At 47.5% G+C, this 12,801-nt stretch overlaps 1 protein-coding gene across 1 annotated transcript in view; it reads right to left on the bottom strand.

Annotated features, from left to right (window-relative positions):
• Positions 1 to 12,801, bottom strand: part of si:dkey-215k6.1 (transmembrane protein 132C) — a 92,883-nt gene that overhangs the window by 32,292 nt on the left and 47,790 nt on the right. Inside the window, exon 3 of the mRNA XM_062543867.1 lies at positions 9,549 to 9,732. Within this exon, the coding sequence (XP_062399851.1) occupies positions 9,549 to 9,732 (184 nt within the window). The remainder of the gene's footprint in view (positions 1 to 9,548; positions 9,733 to 12,801) is intronic.

Genomic DNA, 12,801 nt, shown 5'->3' with positions numbered 1-12,801 from the left:
GCTTTCCAATTGCTGTTATTATCATTAGAGCTGGCGCTCGTGTCGTGCTATTGTGTTCTAGGCGGCTTGAGCAGCCAATTATTTCTCATTAAGGGCCAAAACTTGCAGAAAGCAATCAGGTGACACAACAAAGGAGAAAGGTCCCCTCAGAAAGGACCCAATCCTGCGCCATCGGTCTCATATTCATTTGGCTCATTATTGTGACAGTCTTATGATGGTGATAGATTGTAAAACAATGTTTTAACAAGCTCAAGAGGACAAAACTCAAACGATTAAATGTTTGGAAGGGGGGAGGGGGGAGGGGGGGAAAGCAGAAAACAAACAAGGCTCAAGCGTTTTAATTGCTATCGCTCGTTTGGTGAAAAGACCCAAAGAGGCCACATAAATAGTGTGGGTACGTCTCTGAACCTGCTGCTAGAGCCGAGTCTGTTTTCAGGCGAGGGGGGTGAGTGATTACACCTCTGCACTTCTTTTCCCTCTCGTAAGCAGTAGATTATTGGCTTAGTTCACACTCTTTCTATCACTGTCCACATTTCCAATTAGGAACCATTGTGTTATGACTGCATTAGTGATGTCTCAGCCTATCGCCGGAGCGGTCTCGAATTTGTTTTGTTTTTTTCGTGCGGCCGGGGCAACAGCGGAGCGGGGATTGCGCTCGTCTCTTTTTTTTTTCCTCTCGTTTGCGTGGGGAATGTCTTTTTAAATTTTAACGCAGGACCACCGCAGGGACATTCTCGCCATCAATATTTCAAGCCGCCTAAGAGTTTGCCTTTTCATCTCCCTAACAAGTGTGTAGCTGTTTGGCACACACCCACCCGTGTTAAGTGCACAACAGAGCCCGCCACCGTGCACCCTCTTTCTCCTCTCTCTCTCTCCGATGCCCCCTTTCCCTTCCTTTCCTTCCCCAAGCCCTCCACAGCAATTTGAAAAATAATTGATCTTTCCCACCATTTTTCTGCCCTCTCTTGCTCTCTTTCTCTGTCCGTCTCCCTCCTTAGGTCTCTCTCTCTGCCTCCTCTCTCCCTCCTTCTCTCTCTCTCCATCCTTCACTCTCTCATTCTCTCTCTCTCCTTCTCTCTCTCTGCCCTCTTCCAGCCCTGATCCTCTCTCTCTCATTCTCTCTTTCCCTCTCCCTCCTTCTCTCTCTCTCCCTCCTTCACTCTCACTCTGTCCCTCTCTCTCTCCCATTCTCTCTCTGTCCCTCTCCCTCCTTCTCTCTCTCTTTCTCCTCTATCTTTCCCCTCTTCCAGCCCTCATCCTCCTCTCGGGTTCTCTCTCTCTCTCTCTTTTTCCCCCTCCGTTGTAGCCATGCATCTTCTGTCTCCCTTGTTTTACTCTCCTGAGCTGTGTGAGGGGCAAATTGGTAAAGGCACTTAGCAGCGATTTACTGTGGACCCATTAAACACACCAAGTGCATCCAGCGCTCCTGCCCCCAGCTTGCACCGTGCCGCGCCGCACCGCGCCACGCAGGAGACAAATTTAGATTTAACTGCCTTAATGCATCGCTTATTTGTTCCACAACGGCGGCCGAGTCCTTGTTTAGATGAAAATAAGTGAACTCTGACAATTGAGCGAGGACGAGGGGGGTTACGAGAGGGGGGGGGGTTTGACGACGGTGGTGGTGGTGGGAACACATGCTGGCGTTTAAAAATGGCAGATCACATGCGCCGGATTCAAATGAATGAAATTGGAACCCCGCTTGGCTGTGTGAAATGACAAATGCACCCCTGATGACATCCTTTCAGGACCTCGTCTCCGTCTACGGCCCAGAGAACATTGAACATTCCTAAACTGTTTACTGAAAATCTCCCCTGCAGAATTGCAAACAAAGCATAGACACACATGCACACACTCTCATACACACACACACACACACACACACACACACACACATTGACAGACACAACGTGCACACACACAAACACACACACACACACACACACACACACACACACACACACACACACAGACACACACAGACACACACACACACACACACACACACAAACACACACACACACACACACACACACATACACACACACACACATACACACACATATATTCTGCTCACAATTCCATTTCACCCAAGCAAATTATGAAGCAATCTAACTTGCTTTGAAGTCAAAAGGCACAGAAAAAGATCCACAGGGCAAGTTGTCAGAGGTAGAGAAAGTGGTGAAATATTTGGGTGGGGGGAGCAGGGAGGCGTCTGGGAAGTCTGCCCGAAACAGATAAAAACCCACTCCGTCTGAGACCGATGGTACAGAAGTAATTGACAATTAGCTGGGTGACAATCTTAATTACAGCTCGTCTATTAGCAGCTACGCTACTGCTCTCTATGCATTCCTGCCGTCGTCACGAAAAGCAGGAGCGGTCATGCTGAAGGCCCGAACTGTAAGCAGCCCTAAGCTCTGACCCCTACCAGTTGACCCGTGGTCCGGTGGCAGCCCTGAGCTGAGGGGCCCTCGCCCGGTCACGGAGGGCAGCAGTGCTAATGAATCGCCCTGGGGGGGATGTAGTGACCGCCAGTTAGCGGGGAGGATGTGTGAGTGGGTGGTTGGTGGCTACCACCAGGGCTGCTGACAGGCTTTAGAGCTGCACCCGCACCCTCCCCCTAAACCCCACCACCCTCCCCCCACGAGATGATGAGTTTTAATTACGCCTACGACGCCGAAGTCTCGACTTCTCACCTCCCCGTCTTCAAAATGACTTAGCCTATAGACGTCCGCGCGGCTGACGGTTATTTGTAAGCTTGCAAATGGGTATGCCAATTACCATCCCGCTAACCCAATTTCCCCCCATTTAAATTGAAAGTGACAGAGTCTATAAAATCAACACAAACACGCCGAAGAGGTCAGTGCATTGGCTCGCTCCCTCTCTCTCGAGACAAACTCAATAACACCCTTTAAAAGCAGAGAAGTCGATGATAATTGTGTGCAGATGGCTGATTATAACACACCATTAAAGAGAGAGCGGAAAAAAAACACAGCGTCGATGCATTATACTTCTATTTATCGAAACACTCTCACCCATATTTTAGCATTGCGCTGCAGCATTCTGGGGCACCTCCAGCTATTAACATAGTTACAGTCTATAAACTCAGATTTAATTAGGTAAATGCGCACTGAAAGGACTATTTCCTGGTATCCGCTGAGCTACCGCCCTTAAATCTTCGGAGGTAAAAAGGCGTTCTTTTTAAAGAGCGTGCCGTGATTGCGGCGTACACCACAAAGGTATGATTGATTATGACATGTAACCCGTGAACAACAAAGTCAAGCGTGCCCTGTAAGCACACCTAAGGCAATCCATTTTGTCAGAGGGGGATCTGTCTTGTTGCGCGCGGGGGGAATCTCACTCGAGGCACCCCACCAGAGTTCCGACCGTTACCCCAGCGACAGGAGCATGCGAGGCACCTCGATTTACACACGGAGCGGCGCGTCTGATTGCGTGACGTTCTCGCCGAACGAGCGTCCACGCCGCCGTTATAGTGACCCGCGGGGAAACGGCCATTCATCATGCCGCATTATTAAAACAACACGCGGCAGCCCCTTGCTCACGCCCATGATAAATACGCTGTAGCCCACTACAACAAGAGCTACGGTAACTCTGCCTCGCGTCGGCTCTTCTTGGCTAATGAGAAAGAGAGAGAGCGGGAATAATAATGGCTGGCAGCCGCGAAGTGGGAGACCGAGAGGGATAGTGAGAGAGATGGAGAGAGAGAGAGAGAGAGAGAGAGAGAGAGAGAGAGAGAGAGAGAGGAGGGGGGAGGGAGGGAAGGACAGATAGAGAGAGGGAGAAAGGAGAAGAAGGGGAAATTCTGAGGAGAGAAGGAGAATGGAGATAAAGGATGAAGACATTTTGTAGATAGGAAACCTAATGGCCCATCTGAACATCCACAGGAGGATCATTCTTTCAATTTCCAAAGCCTCTAATTGCATTAGAGAGCAGCGCTGCCGACGCCCACTGGGCCTATTAAAGCAGGCTTCTGTTGGAATTCCACCGGGCTTTCCATTTTACATGTCTGTCAAATTGACTTTAAGAACTTGCCTAATTTCGTCTGAAACAGCCTTTTTCTCTCCTCACTGCTCCGCTCTCCTGCCAGCAGCTCCACTGGGTACATTTCTCCTCCTTTTTCCCCTCACTATCCCTCCTTTCTTCTTCCTCTCTTCCTTACCATCTTTCTTCCTTCCTTCTTCTTCCCCTTCCTTACCATCGTCCTTCCTTCTCATCTTTCTTTATTCTGTCCATTCATCTCTTTCTTCCTTTCAGTGTCTCTCTCCCTTTCTATTATTTACTTACTTTAACTAAACTTATGGCATCACCAATTCTAATTTCCAACTCCATTAAATATACACTCAGACTTCATTTTATGTCCCTCGACAAAAATACCTCTGAAAGTATAAAGTCAATACGCCCAGCACCTTAACCGCCAGCTTGTTTTTACTTCAGTTTCAGCCAGTGCTATTGCCTCCCTCAAGTATGACCACACAACCTGTCCCAGTTTCATTGTTTTCACTGGAACACACACACACACACACACAGGGACACACACACACACACACACACACACACACACACACACACACACACACACACACACACACACACACACAGACACACACACATACAGTACTCGACTTAGCCCCTTAGTATTAAACCAAAGGGGTTTTGGCGCAGGTTGCCTGGAGCTGTACTTAGAACAGTGATGGAGCTTAATAAGCCCTTGACTGATTGGAGTGCTGGCTCCGTATGGAAATGGACTTCAGAACCCCTCCCACCCCCTCAACCCCCCCGGCTCCAATCTCCTGATGACCCGGTTGCTGTTTGCCCCTGCTTGACACATGACATGATTAATTGGGCCTTGATTGCAGCGGCACTGTTGTTTCGGCTGTAAGGTCGGCGTGTTCTGCACAGCGCTTTTGAAGTGGCAGGCAAAGGCGAAGGGAGAGGACGTTTGTGTATCCTGGCAGGGCTTTTTTTTCAGAGCCAGAGAGCAAGTGGAGAGGCTCCGTCCGTGCCTCCGTGTGGTGACATTACCGTGCAGGAGATAAGAGAGTGGAGATAAGATGGAGACGGTGGTCGGGGGGGAGATGTCCCCGTAGCACCACAGAGCTGCCGCCGCCGCCGCCGCTGCGCGTCCGTCGTATAATCTAGCACTTGACGTGACCGCGGCCTTCTTCGCCTTCAAAGCGCCGGAGTCACGGGGAGATGGTTGCAGGGGGTGCTCCTGCCCCGGAGAGGAAATGAATCCGACGTGCGACCCGCGACTCTGACCGTGGAGAACATTCCGGTTCCGTCCGATTTGCATGAGCAATTGACACGCGAGCCTTCAGGAGGGGAATGCGAAAACACCACTGGAGGCTGAGACTGAGCAAAACATAACGAACGCACACTTTACTTGAAGATTATGCATTTCCACACCGAACATATTTTGATGATATTGCGGTTTTTGAAGCTGGGGGTGAATTATGATGCAAAGATCACGGCGCGCACCTTACAAATTAAAAAAAATCGCTTCTTGGTGGCCTTTAAAAAAGGAGACATCACTTTATCCTATAATCACATGCAGTTGTCCTCGGAGCAGGAAACACACCATTTTATTTTCACACCATTTTAACTTCAATGTTAAGTTTAAACTTCAGGTGTGGCATATACAGCACAAACGCATCTAAAGGTTATTAACAGAGTGAAAACTATTTATTTCCGTGAAAACCCCTGGAGAAAGCCGGCAGAAATATTCCATCATTAAGGCCAACTCATAATAAACACAGAACTGGATAAGGCAATAACTATAGTGTTTGCTAAACTCAGGAGTGATTGTGCAGTCGAGTCACGACTCACTTTTTATGGTGTATTCTTTATTGAAACAGTTTACTGCGTTTTATTAAATTTAAACTTCACCACACTGTTTTTTTTCTCTCTCTCTCTCTCTCTCTCTCTCTCTCTCTTTTTTTTTTTTGCCTTCCACATAAAAGAATGCAAATTAAGGAGGGATCCGTCTAAACAGCCAAGCTCTGAGCTCCGCCCCTCCTGACTCCGACCGGCCCATTGGTTATTCCAGCGCGCCTCTTCAGAATCTTCAAACAACAAAGATAAACAAGTGTTCCAATTAAGAATTAATTACGCATCATCCACCCCGCGCTGCTGTCGACTCTGCTGGGACTGCGAGCGCATAAATCAGCATGAGGGGAGAGAAAAAAATATGGCATATTTCTGAAGGAAAAACAAACAGACTGAGACAGGGAGAGAGAGAGAGAGAGAGAGAGAGAGAGAGAGAGAGAGAGAGAGAGAGAGAGAGACAGAGAGAGAGAGGCAGGGGGAGAAAGCAAAAGAGAGAGAGAGGAGATGGGGGACCAATAATCATGTTGAAATGGAGTGAAAAAAAAGAGGTGAGAGAGTATTCTGTTGAGCAAGGGACAAAAAAGTACCATAACAAGCCCCAAGCAGAGTAATGACCATGCTTTAAAGATAAAGCAACAGCCACACAGATCCCATTTATCACAGCCTTTCAAGTCAAAGGTACCCAAAATGCACCTCTTCCTAGGCCTCTTCGATATAAAAAGCCAGCTTTCAGCACTGGGAGCTAAATTACACGTAATGGACGGTAGTTTCAGGAGGACCTCTCTTTACCAAATGACCAAAAACAGGACCTGATACTGTTTGAAAACAGGAAAACTCAAAAGTAGTCTCCAGGGTTTTTTTTTTCTATCTGAATCATATTTTATATAGTATATCATGATGACCTAAAATCCTTAAAATTCAGAGAAAGAGAGAGAGAGAGAATATGTGTCTATATCTGCATGCAAATAGGCTACTTGGATATGAACCAATGAAACACTTAACTCTCTCTCTCTCTCTCTCTCTCTCTCTCTCTCTCTCTCTCTCTCTCACACACACACACACACACACACACACACACACACTGTTCTTGGTTACAGTCTTGGCTGTGTGGACACTCTTGCCAAGCCTTGCTGTGCTCAAGTCAAGATGGTGTTCAATTGGCCGTCCTTAATGGCGCCAGTGGAAGTCCAGCACCCCGCGCTAATCCAGATGAGAGTGGAGATCTAGTGAGATCTCCCCCCCAGCCTCTCAGCGCTTTCATCTTGGTACCTCTCCAGATGACTAGATTGGACCCTCTCTCTGCCTCTCCAGAAGCCATGTCATCACCAGGCCATCATCAGCTCTGAGAGCATCCCAACCACCTCTAACCTTCAAACCACCCGCGCGAGTAAGATCACATTTTCACATTTGTGGCAAGGTATTAAATTGTGCTCGGTCGGAGAGAATCTTCCTGTCTCATCTGGAGAGGAAGTATTAAAATCTAATGTTTTAAATTATCTCTGATCTCCACCTTGGCAAATTTAGATGCAAAATATCTCAGGAAATGAGATTATGTGAGTGAGACTCGATGTTGAAATGTTATAAAACTTTCAGGGATCCAAATGGGTTGTATCATTGTGAGCCCGCACTGCCGTTATCTGCCATATGCATGTATGATATCACCCATTTAGTTTCTGGCTTGAATTTCACAGGCGCTACTGTACTTTATTGATGCTTTGTGCACCTCTTCAGGACAGAGCAATTGTCAGGAGTAACCAATCTAATATCAGTGAATATTGCTTTTGCATAGCTAGCTAAAAATACAAGTTCAAATAAATGTATTCAAGACACTAATGTTATGAGAATGTGGCATAGATGGCAATATATAGCACTTACTGTTCCCTGAGAGGACAACACAGCCCACAGCCCACAGCCCACATACAGGTAGACCTTTTACCCGACGGCTGTACAGGCAGTCCTTTTACCTGATGGATATACAGGTACTCATTATACCTGATGGCCATACAGGTAGTCCTTTTGCCTGACGGACATACAGGTAGTCCTTTTACCTGGTGGCCATACAGGTAGTCATTATACCTGACGGCCCTACTCTGTCCCTTGCTGTTGTCTTCAGTTTGATATTTCTTGCCTCCCCTCTTTTGATAAACAGAGAGGACAAGGTCAGGAAGCAACACCTCCACCTCCCCACGGGGAGGTCTGTCGCTGTCAGCCAGACGGCGCGGCGGTGGCAGGCCAGTGGCAGAGACAAACAGCAGCGCGGTGCACCGGGCGCGGGGAGAGACAGCGCTCCGTTCGGACGCCACCACCGCCTGCCACCTCTCTTCTCCACCAGCTGCCGCCCAGATGCACTACAGAGGGCAGCGGGAAGGTGTGTGTGTGTATCTGTGTGTGTGTGTGTGTGTGTGTGTGTGTGTGTGTGTGTGTGTGTGTGTGTGTGTGTGTGTGTGTGTATCTGTGTGTGTGTGTGTGTGTGTGTGTGTAGGGGAATGCTTGTGGCAGAGGTGTGTGTCTGTCTGTGTCTGTGTGTGTAGGGGGGAACGTTTGTGGTAGAGGTGTGTGTGTGTGTGTGTGTGTGTGTGTGTGTGTGTGTGTGTGTGTGTGTGTGAGTGTGTGCGTAGGGTGGATAGCTTGTGGCAGAGGTGTGTGTGAGAGTGTGTGCGTGTGTAGGGGGGATAGCTTGTGGCAAAGGTGTGTGTGTGTGTCTGCCTCTGTGTGTGTAGAGGGAATGCTTGTGGCAAAGGTGTGTGTGTGTGTGTGTGTGTGTCTGCCTCTGTGTGTGTCGGGGGAATGCTTGTGGCAGAGGTGTGTGTGTGTGTGTCTGCCTCTGTGTGTGTAGGGGGAATGCTTGTGGCAGAGGTGTGTGTGTTTGTGTGTCTGCCTCTGTGTGTGTAGGGGGAATGCTTGTGGCAAAGGTTGGGGAGAGAACACATCCTGACCTTTAACAAAGTTGAGTGAGCGGAGCTCGGGGGCGGCGAGGTCTGGTCATTAAGCCCAATGAGAAAGTTGCCGGCTCCTTATTAAGAGATGGCAACGTGTGATAGTGCAGCACAGACACGCGGGCGCGGCACCAGGGCTGTGCAAATGATGGGCGCCCGTGACATTTAGGAGGTCTTCCCCTCTGGCCCTGACCACTCGCTGCTAAACGAGTGGAAAACGAGAGCCCTGTTAAAAATGGCACGGTGTCACAAATTAAGAGACTCAAATACGGGGTGTTTGCGCTGCTCTTGGAAAACGATGGCTTACTCAACTTGCCCGAGGCCTGCCTGGTGGGCTAGGTCTACACATTAAGGCCTGGAATTGCAGAAAGAATACGAGCAGGGTATTATGAGAAATCGCCGAAACTTATCCATTAAACATTAAGGGAATTTGGCCTTCATGATCAGCCGACACAAGAGGAGTTCTTATCGTCAACGACTAACTGGACATGCAATGAAATAAAAGTCGACTGCAAAAACTGCATTTCCCCCCCCTAATTTTCCACTTTCCTAAAAGACAAGGCAAACCTCTCAAACCTCTCCTCTGGTGCCTCTATGTATGCCAGTGAATCCAAGCCATCAATAAAAGGATACAAGGCACTACTGTAGAAAGCTAAACCAAATAAAGCAGGCATATGATAAAACAAAATAGAACTGAATGTCCAGAGCAGTGCTCCATAGAGCTGTGCCTGGTGAGCTCCCGCAGTAAAGGCACTTAACAAGTCTTACCTCTGCCAGAGGCACTATGCCCCGAATGTCCCTTTGGCTGATGTAGATATGGGAGAGGACCTCTGCCTGCAGGCCCACGGCCGGATACTCAATTTGCCATCGGATAGTCTGGGTGGACTTCAGGTTGATAAAGTTGTCAATCTCAAAGTCCACGGACATGACCTCGTAGAAGGACCCCTCGAGCCTGGAAAAGGAAAGGGGGGGAAAAAAGCGACATACAGGAAGTTACATTTTAGGCTGATATGAGGAAAGTGCAGCATAAACAACTGTTTGTCCTTGAGCATCAAAAGGTATGTTAACTGCCTCAGTCATCTTGTCTGCTTTGTGGTGGAACATGACCATGATACTGAATAGCCGCGGCAAGACTTGAATGGCTCTGTTATATGCTGAACAGCACAGAAAGCACACCACCGAGCTTCAGTATTATTGCAAAACAGCTTGATCGCTGGGTCTCAAAAAGGAGCATCAGCGCATATATTTGTTACGGCACGTGTCTTTGTGACAACGTGACAGGTTTAAACACACCTCGTCTATTCTGAGTGGAACCCAAAACAACGGACCGGGTCACTTTAAGTGAAAGCTTACATGTTTCTGGCTGGCTAGTGAAATTTGCCATTTCTCAGAGGAAGAAGAGGTGAGTCTCTATCTGGACATGAAAGATGGACATTATTACAGCAGCACATCGAGGACAGAGAGACCATACTGCTCATGAGTCCAGCTAATCTGCCAGAGATGGACAGTGTCGGTAGGAAAGACACAACAAGAGAAGGAGTGACACAGACACAGTAGCCTGGAGGACCAGTGGGAGAAGGAGAAAAATGCTCTTTAGATTGATTTGAAAGAGTTTTTCTACAGATGCAAAAAAAAAACCCAATTGCTCGGAGACGGACGTTTAGGATTCACCTTTATCCCCCAAACCACCACCACCACCACCACCAATCCCCTGACTCCCTCTACCCCCGTGATGTGCGACCGGACATAGCCGAACCTTGACCCCGTCCGATTGCTCTGGCTTGGCCTACGCCCCCGAGACAACAGGAGTCAGATCTCTCCTCTCTCTGCTCTTTTTTCTCTCTTCAACTCCCTCCCTCACCCCCCCCCCCCCCCCCCCCACACCCCCCCACCCTCGACCTCTACCAACGAGCTCCATTACCACACCCCAATTGGATGGTTGATGGATGTCACCGTGTCTGACCTCTCGCCTTGCCAACGAATTTAGCCACAAAACAATAAATCAATAGGCGAGGAGAGCACACTGCTTTACAATGCGGCGCGCCGCTCCCGCCCTCCGTGCACACCGACAGTGTGAGGCATCCAAGAGGGGCTCAGGGTCAATACAGTTACTGTGCATGTTGTGCGGAGTTTGGAGTTAAACTAATGTCTTCTTTTATTGTATAGACTTTGATTAGAATTTTTATATATATATATATATATATATATATAGAGAGAGAGAGAGAGAGAGAGAGAGAAAGAGAGAGAGATAGATAGTCTTTCTTGTCCTATAAGAATATTCTTTTTCACTTACATTCCACAAAAAAGACACATAATATATGTTATATATCATATAATATATTAGTCCCCTCAGAAATGTATTATGCATTTGTGAACTGAAACATAAATTCATTTTTTCCCACTCTTGCAAGTGGCACAGCAAACTCTTACACAATCCCAGTGGGACTGAACTTTGGTCGCTAGCACAGTCTCCTCTCTTGCCGTATTGTAAAGCTTTTCTACCAGCCTTAATAATAAACCAAGCCTAAGGTTGGCCACATTAGTACACTGTGTATGGGATGGGCTGCTGCTGGGTGCTGTGCTGGGATGAAAAGGATAAGTGAGCGAAATTTAGGACAGAATATCCGTCCTCTCGTGAAAAAATATCTCACATAAAGGAGTCGTAAAGGCATATTCTATAAAGTCACTTTGAACTCTCTCCCTCTTCTCATTCTGTCTAATACGGCTGATTGTTTTTAATTCCAACAGCCACCCCGATGGGAATCGCACTGGAGTCCCCCGACAGGAAAGGCGAGAACTAAGCTTTGATGTCAAAGCACGGATTTGGGATCAAAATGGAAGTACTGATGTCACATCCTTCTAGAAGAGACATCAACATTCAGGTGTCCTTTTCAGAGCTGACAAAAGCACAGCCCCACAGACACTGCTCTGGAGTGAGAGAGAAAAAAAACAGCAACTCCAGTCCCCTCAGACCACTGAGCCTGGTACAGCGGCAAGTTGTTTAAACATGAATGTCAATCCAGTCCAATAAGTTAAAAGTGCCAACTAGTCCTTAGACAGCACGGTATTTTGGGCCATGCTGGCTCGAGATCAAGGCTGGTAAGAATGCATGGGGCTCTGCTGAAAGAGGCATCTGAACATCTGAACAGAGCTGTCTATGGATGGAGATGACCTGACCTGAACCATTAACTACCTCATGACCTCATATGGCCCTGGTGCTGGAACCCAAAGTGGATTAACTTCAAAGGCCAACTGAGTTTAGCTGTCTGTGAATACAAATATCCATCTCAACTCATCCGTCTGCTGAATGTAGCTGAACAAAGTCTAATACTTAAAACAGCATTACCATTGGAGAGTCTAGCTAGGGCCTTCTCAGCTGCTAGCAGTTAAACTGCTAGATGGTGTTCATCTGCACCTCACTATTTCTGTTCCGCGGGTCCCAGTGGGGTACCATGTGAGAGGCAGAGGAGGCTGGAAAGAGTCATCTCTTAAGAAGATTAACCTTTGCCTCCCTTTGCCAGGAGAGCTGGAGAGGAAAATTGAGTAATTTGGTGCTGAGTGGGAATCATCACCCTTGATACTAAAAGATATGAATCCTATGACTCTGGAAATTATGGACATGGAAATAGCAGACAGGGTAAAATATCTACATCTCACAAATTAAAGGGGATATGAGGCAGGACACTTTGGAATAAGACACATCTTTGGAAAAAGATATCCTGTGGATCTGTCGGAATGCTCAAGACCAGAAGATCTCATTCCCACATTTACCTTCAGTTTGTCATAAATTGTCAAAGACCACGGCTCATTGACCTGTGGTACTTCTGTTCACCTGGTATTTTACTGTAACTGTGACAATGCACTTGAATAAAAACATGTCTTCAAGCGTATGAACACATGAATAGAGGGACTGTAAATATAATGGCTTTAGGAGCGTCCATCATACAACAATGACCATAAACAGATACCCTAGCATGTTGAGTGCATAGCCATTTACAGGTGAGTTCCCTTGTTTATTTGT

This window comes from Sardina pilchardus, chromosome 8, assembly GCF_963854185.1.
Source record: "Sardina pilchardus chromosome 8, fSarPil1.1, whole genome shotgun sequence".
Taxonomy (NCBI): Eukaryota; Metazoa; Chordata; class Actinopteri; order Clupeiformes; family Clupeidae; genus Sardina; species Sardina pilchardus.
Note: the sequence above shows the minus strand (reverse complement) of the source record. Positions and strands in the feature narration are given on the sequence as shown.